The sequence below is a fragment of the Artibeus jamaicensis genome, unplaced genomic scaffold (genome assembly GCF_021234435.1).
Source record: "Artibeus jamaicensis isolate MK-2021 breed Jamaican fruit bat unplaced genomic scaffold, CSHL_Jam_final contig_834, whole genome shotgun sequence".
Classification (NCBI taxonomy): Eukaryota; Metazoa; Chordata; class Mammalia; order Chiroptera; family Phyllostomidae; genus Artibeus; species Artibeus jamaicensis.
The window spans coordinates 2,364,420-2,391,176 of NW_026521981.1; the positions used below are offsets into that span (position 1 = coordinate 2,364,420).

At 36.0% G+C, this 26,757-nt stretch overlaps 1 protein-coding gene across 1 annotated transcript; it reads left to right on the forward strand.

The window, feature by feature from the left end:
• Window positions 1-5: 5 nt before the first annotated feature.
• Window positions 6-26,757, forward strand: SYPL1 (synaptophysin like 1). The gene is made up of 5 exons (XM_037166381.2): window positions 6-196; window positions 17,244-17,365; window positions 18,776-18,983; window positions 23,684-23,866; window positions 25,245-26,757. The coding sequence occupies exons 1-5, from the start codon at window positions 128-130 to the stop codon at window positions 25,377-25,379; spliced, it is 717 nt and encodes a 238-aa protein (XP_037022276.2). The 5' UTR covers window positions 6-127; the 3' UTR covers window positions 25,380-26,757.

Consider the following 26,757-nt stretch of genomic DNA (forward strand, 5'->3'; position numbering starts at 1 on the left):
CTTCCTGGGCCCGCCTCCTGGAGCCCTCCCCGTTTCCCCGTCCTCGCCGCCGATCTGCTGTATCTCGTCGGTCCCCCTCCTCCTCCGCCCCGTGGTCCTGATTGTCTCTCCTTCCTTCCTTCAGAGGATGTCCTCCTTCCAGCTCAATCTCAACCCGCTCAAGGAGCCGCTCGGCTTCATCAAGGTCCTCGAGTGGGTGAGTGTAGCCGCACCCGCTCCGGCCCGGCCGGCGCCCTAGGGGAGGAGGCGGGGAGCCCCGGGAGCGGGGGCGCGGCCCTGCTCGCGCTGGCCCCGAAGTCTCCGAAGTCTCCGCCATTCCCGGGACGCCGCCGGACTGGATGGGCGGGGAGGACGCGAGAGGCCGCGGCCTGGGCCCTCACGGGGCGGGGACGCCACGGTGCGCGTGGAATCAGTAGCCCCTAGGTGGCCTGTGTGCCGGGCGGAGCCGCCCTCCTACACTTAAGCTCACCTCTGGGTGCCCCCGAGGAAGTGGGAGTTCAAATTTCTCTTTGGCTTTCCTGTTAGCCGCAAGGGAAGAGAAAACTTCCTGTTGCAGTCTAACCGAAACCCTGCTGGCGGGAGTCGCGCCCCGGGCGGCTGTCTGCGCCTCCCGTGGAAAGGGCCGGCCCTTGCCTTTCTGTCCCGTGCTGACTTGAGGCGAAGCTGCTCCCTCGAAAGCTGTTGTAGTTGTGCCTTGTCGAAGTGATTTGACGAGCACTCACTTAGTAATTTGTTTTAAAGATTAGCTCCAAGTTAAAAGGATAAAAATAATCAGTATGTCAGGGAAGCTGGCGGGGATGGTGGCGGGAGACGCGAGCGGGGGTGGAAAGGTCTTTTAACAAAACGCGTCTTCTCAGCCCGATTCACTTAAACACATGCTAGGAATCGCCATCACTGTTTGTGTAAGTATTTCCAAGCAACAGCCTGTAGTCATCTTTTAGTCCTTTCCTGGGAACACTCAATCATTAACATCAAAGGAGACTTATTAATTCGGCCTTGACAGTGATCAAGTCACTTGGAGAAGTTGGGAAATAGACCAGGCACTGCGGATTTTCTTCAGACTGCATGGCCTCATACATACTTTAGTGCTGATTTTCAGGCGGTTATTAGTAGGCAGCTGGCATGTATCCAGCGTGTAGTGAGCAAAATTTACATTTAATTCTGTATTTTAGTGATAGAATGGTGAAGAGTAAGAACTTTCGATTTCCTGTAATAAATAACCTACCCAGGATGTTTTTTGAAGTAACAGGGAAACTCAGATTCTGTCTTTAATGGGTACTCAATCTGATTTCCTACCTACCTTTTCCCCAAGGTTTCACTTGGTGTTTTCTGAAAACTGAAATCATCCCGATTTCACACAAATATCTATTTTAAAGACACATAATTGTGTGCATTTATGGTTCTGTAAACCTAGGTCCAGATTTAATTATAAATTATTAATTGAATATATAAAAATTTTAAGTTGCAGGAGAAAAATCACATTTAACTAAGCTAGTCAGTTGCATTGAGGATTATAGTTAAATTTATAATTTAAATTTTCACTTGCACAAAGAGGCAGTCGTTTATATTTGTGCTTATATTATTTGTCTTTATTAAGAAGATGTAGATTTGACTTTTATCATAGTATTTTCAAAACAGCAGTAAATTTGTTAGTGATTATAGTCCTATGTATTTTGGATAATATCCTTTTTAAAGCTTTTTAAGGAAATACTAGTGTTTGAACTTCTTATTACACTGGGGAACCTTTTATGAGAAGATTATTCATTGTTAATGGTGTAGGGAATGTTTATTCAACAAATATTTGAAAATGTATTATACACAGGTGCTGTGCTAAGCACTAGCACACAAACATGAATAAAACATTGTTTTTTCCCCATGAACTGTTGAGATGTACAAACAAACATGAAAATGCCATATGATAAGTACTATAATGAACATATAGGCAAGATGTAGTAAGTAAAAGGAAGGAGAAATCAATTGCTTAGAGGAACCAGGGAGAATTTTACAGATGAAATAACACTTGAAGGATGAGTACTTGTTCACTGGGGAGTGACTTTCCAGACAAAGGGAATCTTATTTTTAGTGGTGTGAAAAGTTGACAGCATAGCTCTGTTTGAAAGCTTAAAAGTATTTGGGGTTGCCTGCAACATCATCGACTGGGAGGGAGGGTATGGCTTGAAATGATTCTGAAAGGTTTCAGAGGGCTTGCAGGATAGTTTGTGGAGTTTTTTTGTTTGTTTGTTTGTTTAATCTGCCAATGGTTCTTAACCCTCTGGGCCTTTTCCTTAGGAAAATGTGTGTGTGCAGGGTACATAAATTGTGGGAGTTTATTGGATAGGTTCCATTCAAACCCAGAATTTCTACCACAGAATGGAGACTCACTCATTTAAGAGTTTTAAACAAGTGAACAATAAGATTACATTTGCCTTTTAGAAATTTTTATTTTGTCAGCAGTGTAGGGGATTGAAATGTCATACTTGAAAAGAAGACCTGTTGCTTGAAAAATTATGAGGCCCGAAATTAATTGTAGTGGGAATAAAGAAAAGAAATGTAAAAATTAGAATATATCTGGAGGGTAAAGAAGAGGGAGGACTCTTAAGATGACTGCCATATTTCTGACTTGGCTTGGTAGTGACACCGCTATCCAAGATAGATCACTATGAAAAAGAAGCAAATTTTTGGTGCAAGATAAATAAGGTTTTGGATATATTATGTTTGCGGTCTCTTTAGATCATATAAGTGGAGGTACTATATAGACAGATATATTGACATAGGTTTTAAAAGATTAATGTGAGCTGGACATTCAACAAATATCTGCCAACAAAGGAGGGAAGAAATGGTTTGAAAGATGGGGAGGAAACATCATGGCATTCATATTAGAATTTTAAGAAAAGAGTGCTCAACATTATCAGGTACAGTAGAGAAGTTAACTAAAATAAGGCTTAAAATATACCCTTGGTATTGGTCATCAAGAGACTATTGATGGCTTTAGGAAGAGCAGTTTCAATAAAATCAGAAAACAGAATGGTGGTAGGCTGAACAGATATATGTTAAGAAAGTGAAGACAGAGAGAATAAACCACTATTTGACTGAAGATGGGAGAAATTTGGTGGTAACCCATCTTAAAGATGGGAAAGACTGAAAGGGTTTGTGCACTATAGAGAAGAGACTTGGGAATAGAATTATTGGAGGTTAAAAACAGGCAGAGGGGAATGAATGATAAAACAAGGTTCTAGAGGAGAAAGGCCCATTGTAGAGATTTAAAAAAAATTTTTTTTAAGATTTTATTTATTTTTAGAAACGGAAAGGGAGGGAGAAAGAGGGAGCGAAACATTTATGTGTGGTTGCTTCTCTGCGCCCCCAACTGGGGACCTTGCCTGCAACCCAGGCATGTGCCCTGACTGGGAATGGAACCAGCAACCTTTTGCTTCCCAGTCCAGTCCAGCGCTCAATAAACTGAGCCATGCCACCCAGGGCTGTAGAGAGTTTTAAATGTGTTTTGGGTGAAATATTCAAGTTTCAGCTCTGGCCAGTGTGGTTCAGTTGGTTGTAGTATTGTCTGTGAACTAGAAGGTTGTGAGTTCAGTTCCTGGTCAAAAGGCACATGCCTAGGTTGCAAGTTCAGCCCAGTCCAGGCATATGTGAGATAAACCAATGGCTGTTTCACTCTGGCATCTATGTCTCTCTCTCTCTCTCTCTCTCTCTCTCTCTCTCTCTCTCTCTCTCTTTCTCTCTCTTTCTCTGTCCCCCCCTTCTCTCTTCAAAATCAATAAGCATGTCCTTGGATTAGGATTAAAAAAAAGTTTCATAAGTCACTGATTGGGGTATGTTGGGTGCAGAGTTACCTCTAAAAATAGTCAATAAATAAGTTTGCAAACATCTAAAATCTAGATAAAGGCTGCTTATCATATAACTAAAAGAGTGATTCTCCAAATCATCTTATTGCTAGCAAGGTTCTAAATGATGTTAGGCTTATATATAACCCGATAATGTGTACCTTTCAAGGATTACAAATCTGAATGTCTCATAGACATGAAGGCAAGATGCTCAGTAAATATTTACTGGCAGAATAAAAATATAGTTGGTGAAGCAGATGCATCTTCACTTGGTTTCTAAACTGTAGCTACCATATTATTTTTATATAAAGATATATATAATTCAAGTTTTTTTAATATGTATTTTTAATGTACTCCTGGCCCCTAGGTATAGCGCCTGGCAGTGGCATTGCCTTAGTTCTCTTTGTGTAATTCAGTAGAAGTTGAATTTTTGTTACGTTTATATGAGACTATCAATGCAGGGCTGTTGCAGTGATTGAGTTAATATACAAATATGTGAATGATGATAACGCAGTTGAACAGTTCTTGGTTTTCTCCAAGACTGAGATACTATGTTTCTAAAAGACTATACCCAGGGGGTGGATAGAATTGAGCCCTATATGAGTGATGTACATATTTCCTGGTCCTTCAAGATCACTCTTCTCTATTAGATATTTTAAACTTTAGAAATGGCATATTGTATGCTTTTCATTTGTCTTCCAACATGTTTTCCTGCCTTGAGCAGCCTATCTTAGTGACAATATAAAATATAGGTAAGAACAGATGCTCCGCCCTGTCTGGGTGGCTCAGTTGGTTGAGGCCATGTCCTGTACACCAAAAGGTTGCAGATTCGATCACAGATCAGGCATATATGGGAGGCAGCCATCACATCGACGTCTCAGTCTCTCTGTCTCTGTCCCTCTCCCCTTCTCCTTCTTTCCCTCTCCCTCCCTTCTGCTCCCTCCTTTCCTCTCTCTCTAAAATAATAAACATATCCTGAGGTGAGGATTAAAAAAAAAGAATAGAAGCCGCATATGTAAGTTGAAGAAGGAAGTAATAGTCGAGAATTAATTTTATCAAAGTAGCTTTTGAAGTTTTTAATATTTCTGTCATAAATTTTAATTTGGTTCTTTATATTTAGTTATCCCTACTATTTAGATCAAAGTTTTTCATTAAAATGATATCTTCTTTTAATATTGAACACTGGACTTTTTTGACGTTATTCTTGCATAGGGTAGACACTGAACAAATGTTTTAGCCCTTAAGGAATCCAAGTAATATGCTTTTCTAATTCCATACACACAAAATTAGAGAAGAGATACTACTGTTGGATTTCTATGATTGGAGGAGTACATATGGAATCACAGACTAAAGAACTTGAATGTTAGAATTATTAACCATCTGTGAATATTTTTGTCAGTGTTGGTCAACTTTATTCTCACTATTAATGAAATTAAGTACTTTACCCAGTATCCCATGAATATTAGAATACCCAGGACTCTTAACAATCTGTGCTTAGTCATTTTAATAATTTACCATTGTGTTTCTAATCGGTCTTTTAATAAATTATTGAAATGATTACCAAAAAATTCAAGTTTAAAAAACAAGGTATCTGGAGTAAATATTTTTCTTGTTTGTTAAAAGCACATTTATAATAACGGTCTTAGAACTTAAAATAAGTAGTATCTTCTTGATTAATTTATCAAGTTTGAAATTTTTTTCCGATTTTATAGTTATTTATGCCTTTAAGAACATTACTTTGGGATAAGTTATTATCCAGGAAAATTAGTGTGGAAAACCATAAGAGAACCTGTACTACTTTGAGCACTACATAAATTAATTTCTTTAAACCACAAACTTCCAGAAATACGTATTAGTTTATATAAAATATTCAAAGTTTAGTCATCCCAAGTAGACTATAAGATTTTTGCAAACAGGAACCATGGTTTATTCTAATGTTGTGGTTTACAGTATGGCACAGAGGAGCACCCCAGAAAATACAAACCGTTTTGCAGAATGGGGGCCATATATGAAATGATGCTTGTCTCATCAATTTGCTTAACTTACATTTTTAGGCTATCAGTCCATATGTAACACAGATTACTTTTTAGGAAACTTGCCTTTGTCAGTGCTGCCTTTTGTGTTTATTTCCCTCCTCTAATATGGAAAGGGAAAAAGGATTTCTTTCATATAGCATTTTGTGCCCACACGGATTTTTTACACTTAATGCTTGTAAATAGACCTATTGACTCATGCCTTTGCTCTCTGTTTTTACCACCTGGAATCCACTCAGTATTTATACCATGAACACTCTCATAGGGTAGATGGGATGTAATTTTCAGAGATAAAATACATGTGTTGTCACTACTTTCACAACACACAAACACATACAGTAGCAATCTGTGATAACAGACTGAAGCTTTCATACAGTGCTTCTCAAACACTCTGATCACAGAAGTCCTTTATGGTCTTAAATATTGTGGACCTGAAGGAGCTTCTGTTTTGGTGGGTTATATCAATCAGTATTTAACATGTTAGAAATTCAAGCTGATACACTTAAAAACATTTATTTATTTTAAAAGAACAATCCTGGCTCGGGCTGGTAAGGCCCATTGGATTGAGCGCCGGCCTGTGCACCAAATGGTCACCAGTTCAATTCCCAGTCAGGGCACATGCCTGGGTTGCAGGCCAGATCCCCAGTTGTGGGGCACACCAGAGGCAACCACACATTGATGTTTCTCTCCCTCTTTCTCCCGCCCCTGCCTCTCTCTCTAAAAATAAATATATAAGTCTTTAAAAAAACCAATAATAATAAATCACTTGAAAGCTTGAATCACATCATTGGCAACACATCCTGCCAGCTTTCCTTGAAGTTAAAGGGTCACTTCATTCATTTTTGAAAAAAATATCTGCCAGATATCCAAGTCTGAATAACTATATTTTGCCTGTTACTTATTCTTTCCAGGTAAAATGGTAGTTCACCATACAATTCAGTTGTTTAAATACTTTCCCTGGAGACAGCCATTGTATTTTGCTATGCAGTGAACGTATTTGTATATCCTATTTCATTAGAGAATATTAAGACTGAAATGTCATGATTTTATAAAATAAAAAGTTTTACTGTTTCATCAAAAGCATTTGTAAGTGAAACTGACTTTTTTTAAACTGCAAATGCATAACAGTTGGTGCTTTTGCTGATTGTTACCAAAGCCCAGCAGTTTTTTTACCCACCAGTAGTAACGTTGCTTAAGTCAGTGCAAATACCAGCACAGTGTAAAAGGTAAATAATGTCTCGGTGATATTGTGAAAATATTTTTGACCTCATGTATTTACTACAAGGGTCTTGGGTACTTGGAGGAGTCCAAAGACCACAACTAAGATTGGTGTAGTCATACCAGGTAAGTGTCATTGGGGACATTGGGGACCAGAAGTGGAACAGAAGATACGGGTGGGAGGAGGACTGTTTCGCAGCTCTGGGAAATAAACCTTACATAGAGCTGAGTACTTCGAGAAGAGATACAGAAGAGATACAGTCTCGAAACAGGCCCGAATCAATCCACTTGCCAGCTTAGGATCTGGATTTGTGATGGCAAATACTCGCATGCTGTTGTTGGGTGGAGGGGGGGTGGGCTTCATTCTAACTTGTGCTGTTTGTGGGCTGGCAGACTCAGAAGGCCAGGTAGAAACAATCATAAAACTACCAGACGGGGAGATCACTGTGAAACCACTAGATGGGAAAAAAAGGGGACAATTAGCAAACTCTCTCAAGTTGAGCCTACATCCTAAAATATCCAAAAACTCATGAAAGAAACTATTTTCACCTAAAACTCAATTTATCAGTGGCAACAAATACTACTAGCTTTCTTTGAAATGACAGACTCACCTCAAAACAGCCAGCCAAGTCAGGATAGTGATTCACTCCAAAAGACATAAAAATAATAGAGCAATCTGAAATGATTTTAAAACAAGTATATTTTGATTTCCCAGAGATTTCTATTTTCATACTCAGGTTAACAGTTTAAGATAAAAGGTGACATAAAGATGTTTCCAACATATAATAGTTAACAAAAAACTTCTCACTATTTATTTCATCAGGAGCTCAGGTTTATTTCTCCTGTTCCAGATTCCTAAGGGTTATAGAACTGTACCAACAGTCTGTTTAGAACTTTCTATGATTGTATTTCACAAACAAAGGGAGATAGTAGAAGGATAAAACTGAAGGACTTTGTAACTGATTTCTTTTGTTCAGTGCTCAGTGGAAGTAAACTAAAATACCAGCATCAATAACAAAATGTTTTTAAAAATGAGTATCTTCAGTAAATCCTTCAGGCTTTGACTCATAAAAATAAATACCTTGGTTCTAGGCTCTAATCATAGTGATAGCAAAGGCAAACATGCTGTGATAATTTATATTAAATACTAAGTGATCATTTGTTTTAGTAAAAGCATGTATTTGGCTTTGCTCTCAACACATATATACAATATACTTCTAGATCTATTTCTGGAGATTTCAATTATACATTTCATTTTCTTAAACTATAATATAATTTTCCTAAACTAACCCTTGGGCAGAAAGAAATTTAAGCAGATGATAATCAGATTAATGATGAAAGCAAGTAACAGTGAGGACCCTGCAAATAGAAACATATAAAAGACACTCATAAATTAGATGAGTACTAATGTTCCTCAGCAGAACCCTTAGTGTGCAGAGCAAGGTCTGGGAATAGGTGCAAGGTTTTGGGGCTCTGACTGTAGGATAAATAACTCATTGAAAATACTAGGAATCATCAAACTTTTCTTTTTTACCATGAACCCTTATCAGCTCATAGACTTATAGACATTAAAATTTATTTTATGCACAGAGCCCCAGTCTGCATGTATAAATTAGATGCGTCTTTTACCATGTGAGTATATTAAGGCATTTGACATACTCAAGGTAAATTTCATTCATATTTTTAAATCTGTACTTCAGAGACTCATTGATTTATTTCCTCCCTCCCTCCCCCCTTGTGATCTGATTAAGTGGAATCTGTTTTCACCTTGTTATGTGACTGGTGAATATAGCTCACATAGGGTATTAATGCTTCTGTTTTCTCCTTTGGATGTGAGTTTTTGTATTATTAGTTTAGTTTCTGAAGATATTTTTAAGCTACCAGATTATCTTGTGATGGTTTTGTTTAACTAGATAATTTATTCCATAAAGGCACTTGGACAGGTACATTCACATTGTCATACATGAACACTGAAAGTGAAAGAATAGATGAAGATATCACTGTCTGTCCTTCTGTGTTGTGGGACTCTCCGTACCTTCAGGACACCCAACATACTGTGCTAACATATGACTCTGACATGCAGCCCTAGCATGGGTTTCAGTGATATATTAATAAAACTTGAATTCCTCGTGTAAGTCTAAAAGTAGACATAAGTAGGTCAAGTATTTTCTTCTTGTACATCAGTTAGTACTGTAATCTTTTTGGCGAGTAGTCTTCTAGAGAACCAGGCTGTAATATTAACTCTGAAGTTACAGATCTCTAAATTAGTGAGAGAGCTGTCATGCTTCTGGTATGGGTCTACTGGGCAGAGAGGTAAGTAAAATTGTTTCTCTAGTGACTTAAGGCTGTCATAATGAATATGGAACCTTTTTGACCTGAAGAGAAATTTGTTGTTATCTTGTTCTGGATTCTTACTGTCACTGTACAGGTAGAATTTCATGTCAGCAGTTTCATTCTTCATGGGATAGAGCCAGATGGAAAATGAATTTCTCAAGTGGCAAAGAAATACAAATTAGCATAGCAGTGCTTTTCATTTTAGATTAGTAGACACTAAGGTGCTCATAGGAACCACCCTCATAAAGTACACAAATGAATGAAACAAGCTGCTCAAAAAACAACAGTATAAGTTAATTGATTCCTTGTAAACCCTGACACACATCCTGACAATTACTGAGACACTAGAGAAGTGATAATCTGGAAAGCACATGACCTGACTTGCTTTATTGGACTATGGGTCTGATGTCACCATATCTGCAGTTTCCCTACAGTCAGGAAAAGCAGGATATCCAAATTTTTCTGTAAATTGTGCTGATATTAACATATTGATAACAAATTCACTTTTTTTTATGAATACTGGAAAGACCACATAAATATATTCTGCAGGCCAGGTTTCACCCAGTATATCACTTCAAATCTAAATAAAAATAGAATGGGAGAGGTGAGATAGTTGAATAATTTACCCTCCAATTGTTTTGCCCTCCATTTAGTAAAAGTGTGTACCTTGCCCTTTTTTTCCATAAGATAAAAACCTGAATTGCAAATGTGACATTTATCCTCCTAACAAAGAGGCAGCTTCAAAATGATGGTTATGTAAGACTCAAAATATGATTTTATTTGTAGATCATTGGAAGTTGATCTTTTTCTTTAATTAAAGTTTTTTAATGTGTATTTTATATGTGCCAGGCATTCTGCCAGGGAGGCACCAAAAATCCTGTGTAAGACCAAGTGCAAAGACAAGTCAGTCAGTCTGTCAAGAGAAAGATAACAACATAGTTTGGGGGAAAAAAAACACAAGCTATAGTACAGGATGCCATTTACTGATTTTTGTATTAAGTGGGAGGCTAGTTTTTATTATTTTTGTGTTGGAGTTGGTTTTTCTTTTACAAAGCAAGATACACTAGAGAAGTGCTTAGGGTAGAATTAATGACCCAAGTCTATGGCAGGCCAAGAAGACAGCATAGTTTTACCACATGAAATTGGGTAGCATCTTAAAGGATGAGCCAGGTAGAGAAAGGGGAGGGGCAGTTCCTGACAGAAGAAACGTACAGCCAAGATATACACACATTGTGTGATTCAGGAATAATAAGTAGTACAGTGTGACAGTGTACAGTACCTGGCAGGGAGTATAGTGTACATAAATCTGGAAAGATAGAGTTGGGGCTACCTCAGCCATACTTCTTATACCAAATTAAGAAGTTGTGGTTTTTCTTTTCCTTTTCTGAAATTAGGTCTGGAAAGTCATTGAGGAAATTCCTTTAAACAGGGGGATGACATGACTAGATTTTTACTTCATATCAGTATGACATCACTGAAGGAGCTCTGCCCAATAGAGACACAATGCAAACTATAAATGCAAGCAACATAGTATTTTAAGTGTTCTACTAGCCACACTAAAAAAGTGAAAAGAAACAGGTGAGATTAATTTTAATTATATATTTTATGAAACCCAGTATATCCAAAATATTGTTTCAACAACTAATCAGTATAAACAAATATACTGATTGCTAAATATACAGATTGCTAAACCTGTGTAATCCATTATATATTTTACATTTACAGCCATCTCAGTTCAGACTGTTTATAGCCACATGTGGCTTGTGACGACCTTACTAGACACTGCAGCCTTTGAGCACACACTATAGAAGATGAATGATGATAAGAATGAGATTAGAAATGAGAAGAAGAGTCTTTTGGGTTAGTCCCAGTGCAAAATGGTGAGGGCCTGAACAGAAATAGTGGTGGGAGTGATGAGGACAAGTAAACAGAGCTTCTAAAAGAGTGGCATCATACTTTGTTGTAGTCTGCAACATTTTTCCCTGAACATTTGGTTTCTATGATTCATCTATGTTGAAGTGAGCAGCTGTGGTTCATATGTCTTCATTGCTATATAACTTCCCATCCTAAGTGTATATTACCATATTTTATTCATTTTCCTATTGCTTCCCTTTTCCCCATATTTTGATATTATAAACAATGTTCATGAATATTCTTATGCATGTGCTGTAGTACACATGAGCAAGAGTTTCTCTTAGATCTAAGTGGACACTAATCCATTGTGACATTATTGCAAATACCTTTACCTAGTTTGTAGCTTGTTTTACATTCAAAAGCTGGCTTTTGATTTTAAAAAAGTTGTTTTTGTAATTGGGTTTAACAAGCTTTAACCATAATGTGGTTTTTTTTAATCTTAAGAGATTCTTTTCTTCTCTGTGGTCACAGATATTCTTTTATATTATCTTTAAATTTTTAAGACTTTTTACATTTAAGTATCTATCTAGTCCATCCGGATCATTTATTGAACAGTCCTTCTTTGTATTAATTATCTATTGATTGCTACATAGCAAATTACCTCACACTTAGCATTTAAAATAATACACATTTATTATCTCATCATTTCTGTGGGTTAGTAATATAGGAGCAGCTTAGCTGAGTGGTTCTGGCCCAGCAGCGTCTCCCACGAGGTTGCAGTCAAAATCCTGCACTCCTTTCCTTGGTGATCTGTCTGCAGTGCCAGCTCAATTAGACATAATTTGTCCATGCACACACATCTGTTTCTGGCCTCTTCGGTTCCATTGATTTAATTTGTATGTTTCTTTTTTTTTTTTCCTAATCCTAAATGTGAGCACATGCCCCTGACTTATTTCCTGGCCTTCTCTTTTCACCCTGTGTATTTATGTTCAGTTATGCCCAGAAAGTAATCATTCTTCTATCTTTACCTAGTAACTTCTAACTGGAGACTCCCAACTGTGTGCTGGACATTACCTCAGACTCTTTATATCTGTAACCAGATTCCATTTCTTATATTTCTTCTTCTTGGGGGGAGTGGGGGTAATCCCTTGATAGGTATATTTCATGATTATGGCTGGATTCAAGGCCCTGGACCCATGAAAGGCATTATACCTCTGTTCAACAGTATAGGCTTGATTTCAGAGCTGCACTGAATGAATTTGCTGGACATCTGTGACCTTGAGCAAAGTCCCTGCCCTCTTTGAATTTACAAATTCAAAGAGGAAAAACAGACAAATAATTTTAAGTACTATCAGGCAGTGCTAGTTAACAATGGACGAAAAATAGAACAGCATATAAGCAATAGGCAGTATGGAGTTGGGGGCACTTATTTAATAAAGTGTGGTTAAGGAAAGGCCTCTCTGATAAGGTCATATCATAAGAGTGAGCAGTGAAATAGGAAGTGAATCATGTAATATAGTCCCCCTTATCTGCGGGAAATATGGTCAAAGACCCCCAGGGGATGCCTGAAAGCATGGATAGCATCAAACCTTACATATGGTATGTTTTCTTATACATACATATCTATAATATTTAATTTATAAATTAGGCATGGATAAGGTATGTTTTTTCTTATACATACTTATCTTTGACAAGGTTTAATTTATAAGGCATAGTAAGAGATTAACAGCTATAATAGAACAGTTACAACAGTATGCTATAGTAAAAGTTTGTGTGAATGTGGTCATTCTCAAAATGTATGATTGGACTATGCTCACCCTTTTCTTGTAATGATGTGAGATGATGCACTGTATACATGAGAAATGGAGTGAGGTGAAAGACTTAGGCATTGTGATGTTATCTGAGGCTATTGATCTTTTGACCATGTGTTCAAGTACTTTAAGGCTTCTCTTCAACATTCAAATTGCCAGCATCACCACTCTTGAGTTTTGGGGATATTGTTAAGTAAAATAAGGGTTATTTGAACACCGTCTTACTGTGATACCAGAATCTGAGAACCAACTAGGCTAATAGGTGACCCATGGATAGGTAGCAAGTATAGTGAAGATACCATGAACAGAGAGAATTATGCACATCCCAGGCAGAGTGTGATAGCACAAGATTTCATCACAGTACTTAGAATGGCATGCAATTTAAAACGTATGAATTGTTTATTTATGGAATTTTCTATTTAATGGTTTCTGACTGCCTTTGGCAAACAGGTAAGGGTAGGCTACTTTATTCCAGACAGAGAGAATAGCCATTACAAAGGCTCCGGAGGAGGAGTTTCTCCTATATCTTTAAGGAATAGTAAGAAGACCATTTTATGTAAAGAGTTTTGGCAGGTGAAAGGTAGCAACATGAGGTCAGAAATACTAAGGGAGGAATGGGTCTTGTAGACCATTTATGAACTTTGGTTTTTATTCAGAGACAACTCAGAAGGTATTGGAGAGTTTTGAGCAGAGGATAGAATTTTCTGTCTTATATTTTAAAAAATTACTCTGGCTGATATATTGATAATAGACTGACGCAGTGGCAAGGACAGAAGCAGGATCAATTTAGAAGGCTTTAAAAATATTTTTTAATATATTTTTTATTTTATTGATTATGCCATTACATTTGTTCTATTTCTCCCCCTCTGTTCCCCTCTACCCTGCACACCCCTCCCCCACCATTCTTTCCCCCTTTAGTTCATGAACACATGTCTCAAGTTCTTTAGATTCTATATTTCCCCTACTATTCTTACCCTCCCCCTATCTATTTTCTATCTACTGTCTGTGCTACTTATTTTCTGTACCTTCTCCCCCCTTCTCCTTCTCCCACTCCCCTGTTGCTAATCCTCCACATGATCTTCATTTCTATGGTTCACTCCTGATCTAGCTGTCCTCTTAATTTACTTTTGTTTTAGGTGTCGTTGATAATAGCTGTGAGTTTGCTGTCCTTTCACTGTTCATCTTTTTTATCTTCTTTTTCTTAGACAAGTCCCTTTAACATTTCATATAATAAGGGCTTGGTGATGATGAACTCCTTGAATTTGATCTTATCTGAGAAGCACTTTATTTGTCCTTCCATTGTAAATGAAAGTTTTGCTGGATAGAGCAATCTTGGATGTAGGTCTTTGGATTTCATGACTTGGAATACTTCTTTCCAGCCCCTCCTTGCCTGTAAGTTCTCTTTTGAGAAATCTGCTGACAGTCTGATGGGAACTCCTTTGTAGGTGACTGTCCCCTTAGCTCTTGCTGCTTCTAGGATTCTCTCCTTCATTTTAATCTTGGCTAATGTAATTGATGATGTGCCTTGGTGTGTTTCTTCTTGGCTCCAAGTTCTTTGGGACTGTCTGAGCTTCTGGGTTTCCTGGAAGTCTATTTCCTTTGCCAGAATGAGGAAAGTTCTCTTTTATGATTTGTTCAGATAAGGTTTCCACTCGTGACTGTTCCTCTTCCCCTTCGGGTACCCCTATAATTTGGATGTTGGAGTGTTTAAAGATGTCCTGGAGGTTCCTAAGCCTCTCATTTTTTTGAGTTCTTGTTTCTTCATATTTTTCTGTTTGGTCATTTTTTCCTTCCTTCTGGTCTGCTCCCTTGATTTGAGTCCCAGTTTCCTTTCCATTACTATTGGTTTCCTGTGCATTTCCCCTAATTTCAATTAGTTTAGCCTTCATATGTTCCTCTAATTTATGACTAAAATCAACCAATTCTGTGAGCATCCTGATCACCAGTGTTTTGAACTGTGCATCTGAAAGTTTGGCTATTTCTTCCTGGCTTAGATTTATTGGCTCTGGGGCTCTGAGTTGTTCTTGAGCCATGTTTTGATCTGTTGTGCCTGTTACATATGAGGAGAGGCGCCTTAGTTGCTCACCAGGATGGAGCCACCCAGGTCGCTGGTTTGTGATGCTGTATGTGGGGGCAGGGTCAGAGAGGGAGCATTGGCGGTCCTCTCGCTCCCCCAGGCCGCCTCACCACTCTCCCCCGCCTATTTATCTGAGCACAAATGTGCGAGCCACTGCCCTGTGCCGCTGGGGCCTGCTTGATCTGTCTCAATGCTTACCTCTTCACTGGTTTATCTGCATGCAGATGCGCAACCAACTGCAGACAGCCAGCCGGGCCTCTTCCCTGGGTCCGCCTGTGGCTAGCCCGCACCTGAGATCCGAGCTTTCGGCTGCCAGTACACCGCCTGGGTCGGGGGATCTTTTTTGCCCGACCCGCTCTGCTGCTGGCTTCACCCCCTCACCAGTTTAGCTGAGCGGTTCGTTGTTTTCAGACTCTGTATTGTTCGATTTTCTGTGTGGTTTGGTTGCGTTTATTGTTGTTAAAACTTTGTTGTTTTTAGATTTGGTTGTGGGAGGACGCAAAGTGTTTCCACCTAGGCCTCCATCTTGGCGGAAGTCCTTTAGAAGGCTTTTAACGTATAATTTAGGCAAAAGGCAATAGTGATTTAGAACAGGATGTTATGGTGGTGGTAAGAAGTGATCTGATTGTGTGTGTGTGTGTGCATATATATGTTTGTTTTTGTTTGTTTTATTTGTTTTTGTTTTTAATCCTCACCCAAGGAGCCCTAACTGGTATGGCTCAGTTGTTTGGGTGTCATCCTGCAAAGGGACAGGTAGTAGCTGGTTCAATTCGTGGTCAGGGCACATGCCTGGGTTGCGGGTTTAGTCCCTCGTTGGGGCATGTACTAGAGGCAGCTGGTTGATGTTTCTCTCACATTGATGTTTTTCTCCCCCTCTTTCTCCCTCTCTTCCTCTCTTTCTAAAAATAAATAAATAAAAACTCAAAAAAAAAACCCCCTCACCCAAAGATATGTTTTGTTGATTTTAGAGGGTGAGGGAGAGAAAAGCATCTATCATTTGCCTCCCATAGGTGCCCCAACCCATGATCAAACCTGCAACCTAGGTATGTGCCCTGACCAGAAATCAAACTTACAACCTTTTGGTGTACATGACGATATTCCAACCAACTGAGCCAGCTGGAGCCCAAGTATATTTTTAAATAGATCCGTCAGCATTTGCTGAAAGATTAATCTCTTGGTCACTATATCATATCTGGGTTTCTTGTGGTGTGTTTTGTTTTTTATTTTGTAAGAAATTTAGAAGATACAAATTGAAAAAGAAATTATCTTCTGGCTTCTGTTTAGAAGTTACCACCGTTAAAGTTTTGATGCATAACCTTTCTAGTTTTTGTTGCGTGTAAATGCAGAAATGTAGACACACACACAGTGCATTGTTTAAACAAACTTTATGTGTAATGAACATTTTTCTGTATCATTAGTATTTATTTCCTAACATGTTAATGACTATACAGTGTTTCATTGTGTGAGTGAATTATAATTTATTTGGTTCCCTATCAACATTTAGGATGCTTCCAATTTTTTCATGTTATGGATGACATTTGAGAGAACATCATTACTTTTTTGTGTATGGCATGATTACAGAAACAAATCTCCAGCTACTTTTTGAAATATGGGATACCCACAATAAGACCTCATAGGCTCATGAAATGGCATCCCTTTTTGGCATAGAGTCTCTTGGCTTTAAAAGTTACCTTTTTGTTACAAATAAAAATATCTCCAATTCACTCATTTTGATTTTGATACTAATAAATAAGACTTCTGAGTTTCATACTAATATTTAGTACGTACATGTGGAGTATGAGCAAATGAATTTTTATGCGGGCTGGTATACTAATTTCCTATATTATATTTGGGGGAAAATAAAACCACATTTGTTGAGAGTTGCAAGTAAATTTTTAAATGTTTTCCACGACCTACCTTTGAATTTGTATTTGAGAATTTTCATATTTCCTGCAATATGTATTTCTATAATGTTAAGTGATCCAGTTTTTAATAATAATTTAAGTTTTAATGACCCATGTTTTGGGTGTAATAATGCTTCTCCTCCCTCCCCGCCTTTCATTTGTCTTACTTTGATTAGATTTCTGCTATATTTGCTTTTGCCACCTGTGGAGGTTATAAGGGCAAAACTGAAATTCTAGTGAAATGTCCTACAAATCCTGAGAATAAAACAGTTACAGCTACTTTTGCTTATCCATTCAGGTGAGTTGTTTGTTTGTGTGGTTTAACAACTCTTTTTACTTTCATATTGACTCATTAAGATTTCCAGCAATTAATCTTGGGGATAGAAAGTTTTAAATTGCACCCTCATTTGTAAATAGTGATCATTGCTACTCAAACACTGTGGTACGTAGACCATTGCCTATCTACAAACTAATTTCCTGGTCTGTGGTGAAATAAGTATAGAAAACAGGAGTAAGCATTTAGAAACTATTATTTGACGTTTTTATTCTATCATTCTACAGTGGACTAGAAGTGCAAAAACAAAACAGAAACTGCCCTATCACCATAGTGTGAAAAACCATCATGTGAAAGCAAACACAGCTTACAAAAACTCCAGATTTCTCATGTGTTTGCCATTCCTGAATAATAGTGTTCTTAATGTAGTTTTAGGACATGGATTTATTATGTGAAATGACTTCCTTTGCTTTTATTAGCATAAAACTTTATTTTCTTACTCTCAAATTAAACTGAATATTGTGTTTTTGTGAATTCTTCTGTTCGACTCTAATATTCATTGAACAGTTTATTGAATATGTCCTGTGTTTAATTAAGCCAGGGTATAAAACTTCTTTCACTTACAAACTACTTACTTGACCTTCCTAGGACTCAATTTTTCTGTCCAATATATTGAAAATTACCTTTTAAGGCTATTTTGATGATTAAATGAAATCTTACATTAAAGGTATGTTAGGTAGTAAATGCTTAGTATTATTGCCTCTCCATTCCCAGCCCTTCTCTTATAAATTTCCTGTACAAGGAACTCTAACTGCATCTTTAGGAATAAGTGCTCTTGTGATTTATGGATAGGGAAAAATTAAAAGACAGTGTGAAGTTAGTGAGTAATTAAATCCAGGGTTAAAATGTGAATTCTTATAATTGTCTCTCCTGGTGCTAATCATATAGACTCTGTCTTCTAGAATGGAATATCATGGCTCAAATTGTAATTTATTTTGTATTAGCCCTCTTAATCTGTTAAAATTTTATTACAGGAAGATAGCATCTGGGTTTGTAAGTATTTAAATTCTGTCTGTATTCAGCCTATCACAAATCAATTACCAGGTGTAATTTATAATTTATGTATGATTTATGAACATTTTAATTTACTTAAATATTTTAATTTTTCTTTTTTTCAAAAGGAAAATGTTTTTGATACACAGGGTGGGGCAAAAATAGGTTTACAGTTGTGCGTTCATGAAACACAGTTTATTCTTGTATTACTGTTTGTTAATTATTGTATTCTTTTCCATGAAGACAACTGGAGATCTCCTTTGCCCACTCTGTTTTAGGGGAGTACTTTTTGAAATGTCATTTCAGTACTCTATCTACATATTTCTAACTCTGCTGGGAAAGTCCAGGTAATTCATAAATTTATTTGAACCTTTGTACTAGGTTGAATCAAGCATCATTTCAGGCACCTCCAAGTGTAAATGTGTGTGATACAGATTGGAAGCATTATTTCCTCGTTGGAGATTACTCTTCTTCTGCACAGTTCTATGTTACATTTGCAGTCTTTATTTTCCTGTACTGCATTGCTGCTCTTCTGGTCTATGTTGGTTACATAAACATGTATCGGGACAATCGAAAACTTCCCATGATTGTAAGTAATTACTTTCTTTTTATACAAAAATAATTTGTATAAGATAAATATACACTGTACTTGAAGTAAAATACAGAGGTCCTTACACTGGAAATAAAAATTCTTGGCATAAGCTAGTTCAATGTATTTTGACCTGTTTGCCATGAGCTTTTTCCTGTTGTCATGTTTAAGTCAATTTTTTTAGCATGTTTTCAGTATTCTTTCTGTACTCCTGGTCTAAATTTTTAAATTTAAAATGTGATCCAGATGATTCTCTGAGAATTAAAGAATTCAGCATTAGTGGCATTCATGAGCTAACTTGGAGACTTTAGATGGTTTTCACTGGGCGGAAATTTAAATGTGTGATAGAGCATACTAGGTTGGTTATAAGCAGCAGAAAAAAATAAGTAGAATTGCTTTCCATACTAGTAGTCTCATAACTGTGTTACTAATATTTACCTTTTTTCTCTCTTCTCAAAGACCCGCATTATGCCTCTACAGTGTCTTATTGAGGTTAAGAGTCAGGAATCAGCAGACCACTGCCCACAACTCAAATCTAATTCATTGTTTGTTGTTGTTTTAATATTTTATTTATTGATTTTAGAGGAGGGGAGAGAGAGACATTGATTTCTTGTTCCACTTATTTATGTATTCATTGGTTGATAACTGTATATGAATCCTGACTGGGGGTTGAATCTGCAGCCTTGGAATATCTGGAAGATGCTGTAAGCAACTGAGCTATCCAACAAGGCCCTGATGTTTTTGCTTTTTTTAAATGTTTTTTTGGAACATGGCTACATTTCATCATTTACACATTGTCTGTGACTGCTTTCATGCTACAGTGGCAAAGTTAGGTAGTTGTAATACAGGTAAAAAATATTCACTGTCTGGCATTTTTCAGGAAAAGTTTGCTGACTCATGGTCTCAATTTCTTAATTTAAAAATTAATCCAGATAATTCTATAAGAATTATAGAATCTATCACTAGTGGCATTCATGAGCTAATTTGTAGACTTTAGATGGCAACAAGGATTTGGATTTGAAGGCCTAGCACCTTTCTTGGCTTCAAATAATCTCTAATATTTAGTTGGTAGAATCTGCCCTGGATTATTGGTTGAGGATTATTATTGAGAGGTAATCTGTGGGTTTAAGCTGGACCTCCACTACAGAAAAATAAGTACAAAGGCAGTATTAGTGTTACTGACTTGAAAGGAGAACAGAGGTGTTACTGGTCATCTCTAGTTATTTATGAAGCAAATTATCAAATAAGATAACAGATTATATTTATTATTTATTTTTAATTTTTGCTGCCTGGATCATAAGAATACAAATGGTAAGTAAGGAGTAAAACAGTCTCTTTTCATCCATACTTATTTTATTTCTTATATCTGAGAAGAGATTCTTAAACCTAACTCTGAATTCATAAAATATTTCATGGTCGTTAGGTGCCTTTCAAAAAAATTAGGTACTTTGCAATACTTAATCAATAAAAATTATATATTAGAAATCTCTAACTTCTGGACTTTAAAGCCGTATCTAAAAAGAAACTATGGTGATCGGGTATTTTGTTAAAATTCTCTATAATTTAAATTCTAAATGAAGACATTTCTTGCCTTGTGTCATTATCTCAACAAATTTTAAGTTTATTAGTGAGTCTTTTATTTCTTGTATTTTGCTTTGTAAGCTTTAAAATGACTACCCTTTTAAAAGTCGCATTCAAATATATTCTTTTATAGATGGTTTTTCTGTTTAATAAAACTATAAAACTGATCTACTTGCATCATTCAAAAAGTTCAGTGATTTTTCACCTCAGAGTGATCAATAGTGGTCCTATAGAGAAAAAATCCAGAATTAGTTCTTTAAGTGGTTTTTATTCATATAATATTGGGTTGGCCAAAACATTTGTTTTTACTATAAGATGGCTCTCGTAGTGCTTAGTTGTCTGTAACTTCATTCAAAACAATTTTATTGGATTGTATTGTGAGAGCTGTCATACCAGTGTGCATTTTTAAAAAATCAAAATCAATGTAGACATTTTAGTTATTGAAGATGGAAGAAAATTCGTGACATTTTCAGTATATTGTGCTTTATTATTTCAAGAAAGGTAAAAACGCAACTGAAAAACAAACAAAAAAATTAGTGCGTGGAGAAGGTGCTGTGACTGATCGAACTTGTCCAAAGTGGTTTGCAAGGTTTGATGCTAGAGATACCTTGCTGGACGATGATCCACAGTCCAGGTAGACCAGTTGAAGTTTGTAGCAATCAAATTGAGACTTTAATTGGGAACAATCAACATTATACAATGCAGGAGATAGCCGACATACTCAAAATATCCAAACAATAAAGTTATTGGTGAAAATGAAATGTCTTTTATTTTGCAGAAAAAAACTACCCAGACCTTTTGGCCAACCTAATATAAAATAGATGCTTCTTGTCTATAAAAGTTCAGCTTCTAAATTAAATTTTGAATTCTGATTTTAATTTGAACATACAAATGTAAAGTTTTCTTGAGATACCCAAATTTTTAAATATAGCTAAATATGACATATTTATTTAAAATTACTGTTTGTTAATGAGGATATATATGTTTTTAGCAGAGTTCTCAATCCTTTGCTAAGGTGTTTCTAAGGCCTTTTCAATTATGATATTTTATATCAACTTTAGTTCCCTTTTTAAGTAAATGTAGTACTTTTCTGTGTTAAGTAGCAGGAGCTTAAGGGCTCTCGGCCATATGGAGAAGCAGAAATACTGTAAAATAAAATCAAACAAAGATAGGTTGTCTCAAATCCTAAAACTCTTATTAATCATATTCTTGATTATTGGTAGGACCAGGGCTGCCACAGGCAGCTGCAGGTTGTAAACTGCGGGACTCCAGGCATGCATGGTGCATCTTTACTAGAGTTCTGAGTAGGACAAAGGCTATCTTCAGAGCCCCACATTTCCCCCACTTCTCACCCTAGGGTTACTTTGACCATCATTTTGAGAAAAGTTTTGAAGTCTGAGAATGTGGTGCCTTAAGCCACCAGCAAAATAGATTTAAAGAGCATAATCACGATGGAAAAAAAACGGCATTATTTTTAATTACAAATTTGGAAGGAAGAAACCTGAAAATTAAGATGATTTGATATATATTAGTCAAAGCTGTAACCTTTAGTTCAGAGATACCATTTTTAACATACAGTAACCTCATATACACTATTTTTCAGTTCTCCAAATGGCATCGTATTTCTAGCAAGTGTTTAGGCAATGTCTACCTGCCACAAAAGTACAGCAGCAAAAAGGAAAGGACTTTCTTGTTGCAAAAATTTAAGTTGTAGTGTTTCTGTCCTTTTCTCTTTGATCTGCATTTTTAAGAAGTCCATTAACAGTGGAGAGTTCAAATGCAAAATGCAAATACTTTCCATGTTCATAATTAATTATATTGTTTTTGGTTACCTAATCACAAGATTCTTATTCACTGTCATCTTGGCCAGGTAGACAAGCTATATGTAACCCAGTTTCTATATCTCATAAGTGGTCATTGGTGTTTATCCTAAATAAATAAGAGCTACTGGCAAAAGTGGGTAAGAAGTAATCATACTCATTTTAAGAACAAACCATTTCTGCGATAAGCTCCAGAACCCATTCTTGAGCTTGGAGAGAGTTCTGCTGCAGTTGTATACAAACTCATAGCCTTGCGTGTAGCTTAATATATAAAAAACATTAAAAGATACAAATTTTACATTATTTCCACTTTGATCATTAAAGGAAGACCAAACAAGTTGGAATTTATACTTTATAACAAGTGCATATTTTAAAAAGTGGCTTTTAGATCTTTGTAACAATACTAGTTGACAAAATTTTAATTTTCCAACAATAGGTTAAGAATAATTTTTTCTTTATTCATGTTAGTGAAATAAAAAACTATCCAAAATGTTAAAAGCTTGGGTCCTGTTTTTAGAAATGTAAGAAGTAGCAAAGACTTAATGGAAAATTACTAGGGTAAGGTATTTTCAGAGAGATTTCTTTCTTGTTCTTTTCGTATTATAATGAGCATTCTTAAAATTTTGTGATCATGAATTCAAACAGACAAGCCTTCTGGATATGTGCTTTTCACCATTTCATTGTCTGTACCACAGAGGATTAAATTTAACTGAAGTTAGTTTTGCTAGAACAATATGAAAAAGCAGGAGAAGGTAAGGGAGCAAAGAGTATATGCAAGGGATATAAGGAAGGACCAGAATATAGTAAGTTAAGGAGGGAAATGAGAGCGTATGTGAGGTTGAGAGACAGTGAACAAGTGGTAAGATCAGATTGTAGATCTTGATGGGGTCAAGAGGTATTTGTGAAGTTGGGGTGCCAGAGAGAGGAAGCCAGAAAGAGGAGTGAGGTTACTGAAATGGAGATGAAGGACAGTTATTGGTGATAGCAGGGTCTAAAGTATGAGCATGGGAGTGAGTGGTTCAGGTGTGATTGTGTAAGGGCTATGTAAAATCTTGATTTCTAGTGTAATTATCTTTTACTCCTAAAGAGATGATTAAGTCTTACTTTGTGTTGTAGCTCAGGATTCAGCTAGTGATAATACACAGCAATGTTTATGATGTTGACTGTGCCCTTTTGTATAAAGTGTATCATGAAGACTATTTCTCAGTACCATGGGATTCAATGTAATCTCATGTTCTTCATTATAGATTTAGATTTAGTATTTTAAAATTTATTAATTCACACTTCTTTTTACTTTAGGACTTTGTTATTACTGTTGTTGCCACTTTCTTGTGGCTGGTGAGCACTTCAGCCTGGGCTAAAGCTCTTACAGATATTAAAATAGCTACTGGTCACAATATTGTCCAGGAACTCAAACCCTGTCAAAAAGTGACGTGTTATTTTGGCTCTGTGACTAGTATGGGATCCCTAAATGTATCTGTGGTATGTATGCAGTATTTATAAAATATTTTATTTTACTTATTTGAAAAACCTTACTAGTAATTTAAGAAAACAACAGCTTTTAATGATTTCTGGGTGTGTTGGTTTTTATTTTTACCAAGCAGCTATAATCCTGGTCACTATATAATCTTTATACCAGCAAAGAAGAGTCTTTTAAAACTAGGAAACAGGTTTGACTAAGATTGTAATTGAGTCTTTCTTTTCATTGAAATTGACTAGATACGACTTTTACCTGAAAGGTACTCTTATGGTGGCATTACACTAAGGACGTGTTAGACTTATATGTTAAATTATCCAACAATCCTAAGAGAAATGCAGGAGGTGGTGCTCTTATCTTCATTTTTACATCTGGGAAACAAATGTAGCTCACATTACTTTATCCAAGTGGACACAACTAGTAAGTTGGCAAGCCAACGTTTGAACCACATCTGACTTGAGAGCTTGTTCTCTAATTGGACTCGCTCTGAGTCTATGAAAAGAATATTTTTATGGTTTCTTAAATCACCTAAAAAGTTAGGTCTATATAAATGTATGTATTCTTTAGTCCTCTATTCTACCAAAACACATATTAATATATTATTAAATATAATATTAAAGGAGATAATATATTATATTTAGGGAGGTCTTATGTCTTTTCCAGAAAGTCTTGGGTAAAGTCAGCACTACCTTATAAACCAATTTAGCCATATTTTTGCTTTATAACTTTGTAATTGAAAAGTCAGTTTTTAGTAATTTATTGATGCTATCTGAGATGGACAGTTTCAGAAATTTTCTGTATACAAATATGCAAAAAGATATAAAACATTTGGCCTACAGAAGGCCAACTAGATGATAGTTTAAAGCTTCTTATTTCACTCTTCGTTGTTTTTTTTTAATAAATCTAAGAATATATTGTCTTTAGAAAAAAACTGAAAATAAGGTAGCTTCAATTTATTCATCTCTGAGACTTTCCTCTCGTCAGATTTATAGCTGGGAAGACTGATTTCTTTTAGGTTGACTAATGTGAGATGTGAAATAAAGTTCTTCTGACTCCTTTCCTGGCTGCAGCTGTTGGAGTAGAAAAGATGGTAGGTAGGCAGGTAAAGTGAGGAAATAGGAAATATAAAACCACTAGTCATGGTTTTATATATTACAGACTTAGAGATTTACCTTTATTTCATTGGGAATAAGTCATTATATATCTGAATTTGACACTGAAATGTAAAGTCTTCCTTTTTTATTCCACTTCATATGTAGTTTAAACTTTAAATGAAATAATGGTATACTGCCTGGAAATGTTAAATATTTTTAAAGGAAAACTAAGATAACTATGATTTTAAAGAAGATATTAGACCTTCATGTTTATTTTTCTCTTTCTTAGATCTTTGGCTTTCTGAATATGATACTTTGGGGAGGAAATGCATGGTTTGTGTACAAGGAGACCAGCTTACACAGTCCATCAAATACTTCTGCTTCCCACAACCAAGGAGGTATTCCACCTCCTTCCGGAATATGATTACAGGGAGAAATACACTGTATGAAATGTACATCTATACTATGACCTGTTGCCAACATCTTGAGACACACTATTTGTTTCTAATAAAAGTAATGACTTTTTCAGTAAATTGGTGGGTTTAAAATTTTGCTGCTTTTTTTACATAAAGCCTGTGCCTTTCCTAAAAATTTAAGATGTAAATGTATTGTCACATGTAAATTTGAAAATTCAGGGGCCTATTATGAGGTGATACATTTTTAAATGAACATTAATTTCTTCACTAGGTTGTTTACACCTTAAGCCTTGAAATATATGTTCATTCAGAAAAAACTTATATTATAATAGGAAGAAAATCTCTATTTGGAATATACACTACTGTCAGTTGTACAGATTATATAGCTGTGACCTATCTGGTTAAGAAAGTCTGGATTACATAAATCATATTTAGAAATAAACATTTAGTTCAGAATTTCAGAATTTATATCTGAACATTGTTTATGTGTTACGAAAGCTTTTAATTGCAGAGACTGTGTGTGTTACTTCTGTTTTTCTAAGTGACCTTCAGTACTTAATAGATATGCTAAAGTGTTTTGGGAGTGGGGATTGAAAATTTCTAATAGATTTATAGTTAATTTAGTAATTCTGTCACATGAGATGTAAGCTTCCATTATGCTGAGTGTTTAATATAATAGACTTGCTATATAAGAAGAAATAACATGGTTCAACTAGATACTTTGATATATATGGGCATTACTCTTAGTGATATTCGATTGCTGTTCTTGGCTGTTCATACCACTTAAGTGCAGGATGAGACCTGTTCTCATTGAAAGTAGGATAAAATAACCCATGCTTTTTTTTTTTTTTGCAGACCCTACTCATAAGTTTAAAAAATTAAGATTGCCTTTTACTTTTGGAACATTTTAACACTTAGTTTCAATGAAGTTGGTGTTTTGAATTTATATTGATATTGTGAAAATAAATGCAACTCAGTTCATGTTTCTTAATGTTCATTCTTATTACACAAATGGATGATTAAGTAATTGTGTATTATAAACAAGGAACCTTTGATATTTTTTAATCTGATTGCCATTGAGGTTGGTGATTTTTCTTTGTATTTATTGGCCACTTAGGTTTATCCTATTCTGTATTTCCTGCTCATCTTCATGGTTTGTGCTTTTTGTGTCTTTAGGTATATTCTGAATTCAGGGCTTATTCACATTCTGCTTCTCAGTCTTTTTGTTGTACAGGGCCAGATTTCCTATTCTGACCACTTGATTGTTTATTTGTGAAGCACACCTTGCTATTGCCTTATTTCTGTTGATTTTATTCATGACAAGAATTGTCGGTATGAGAATATATCTATTATGCAACCAACTTAATAAAGAAGTTAAAAGAAAGA

Coding starts and splice junctions, on each gene's coding strand:
- SYPL1 (XM_037166381.2), top strand. CDS start 128: ATGTCCTCCTTCCAGCTCAATCTCAACCCGCTCAAGGAGCCGCTCGGC. Junction 17,366..18,775: donor ACTTTTGCTTATCCATTCAG/GTGAGTTGTTTG, acceptor CCTTTGTACTAG/GTTGAATCAAGCATCATTTC. Junction 23,867..25,244: donor GATCCCTAAATGTATCTGTG/GTATGTATGCAG, acceptor TCTCTTTCTTAG/ATCTTTGGCTTTCTGAATAT.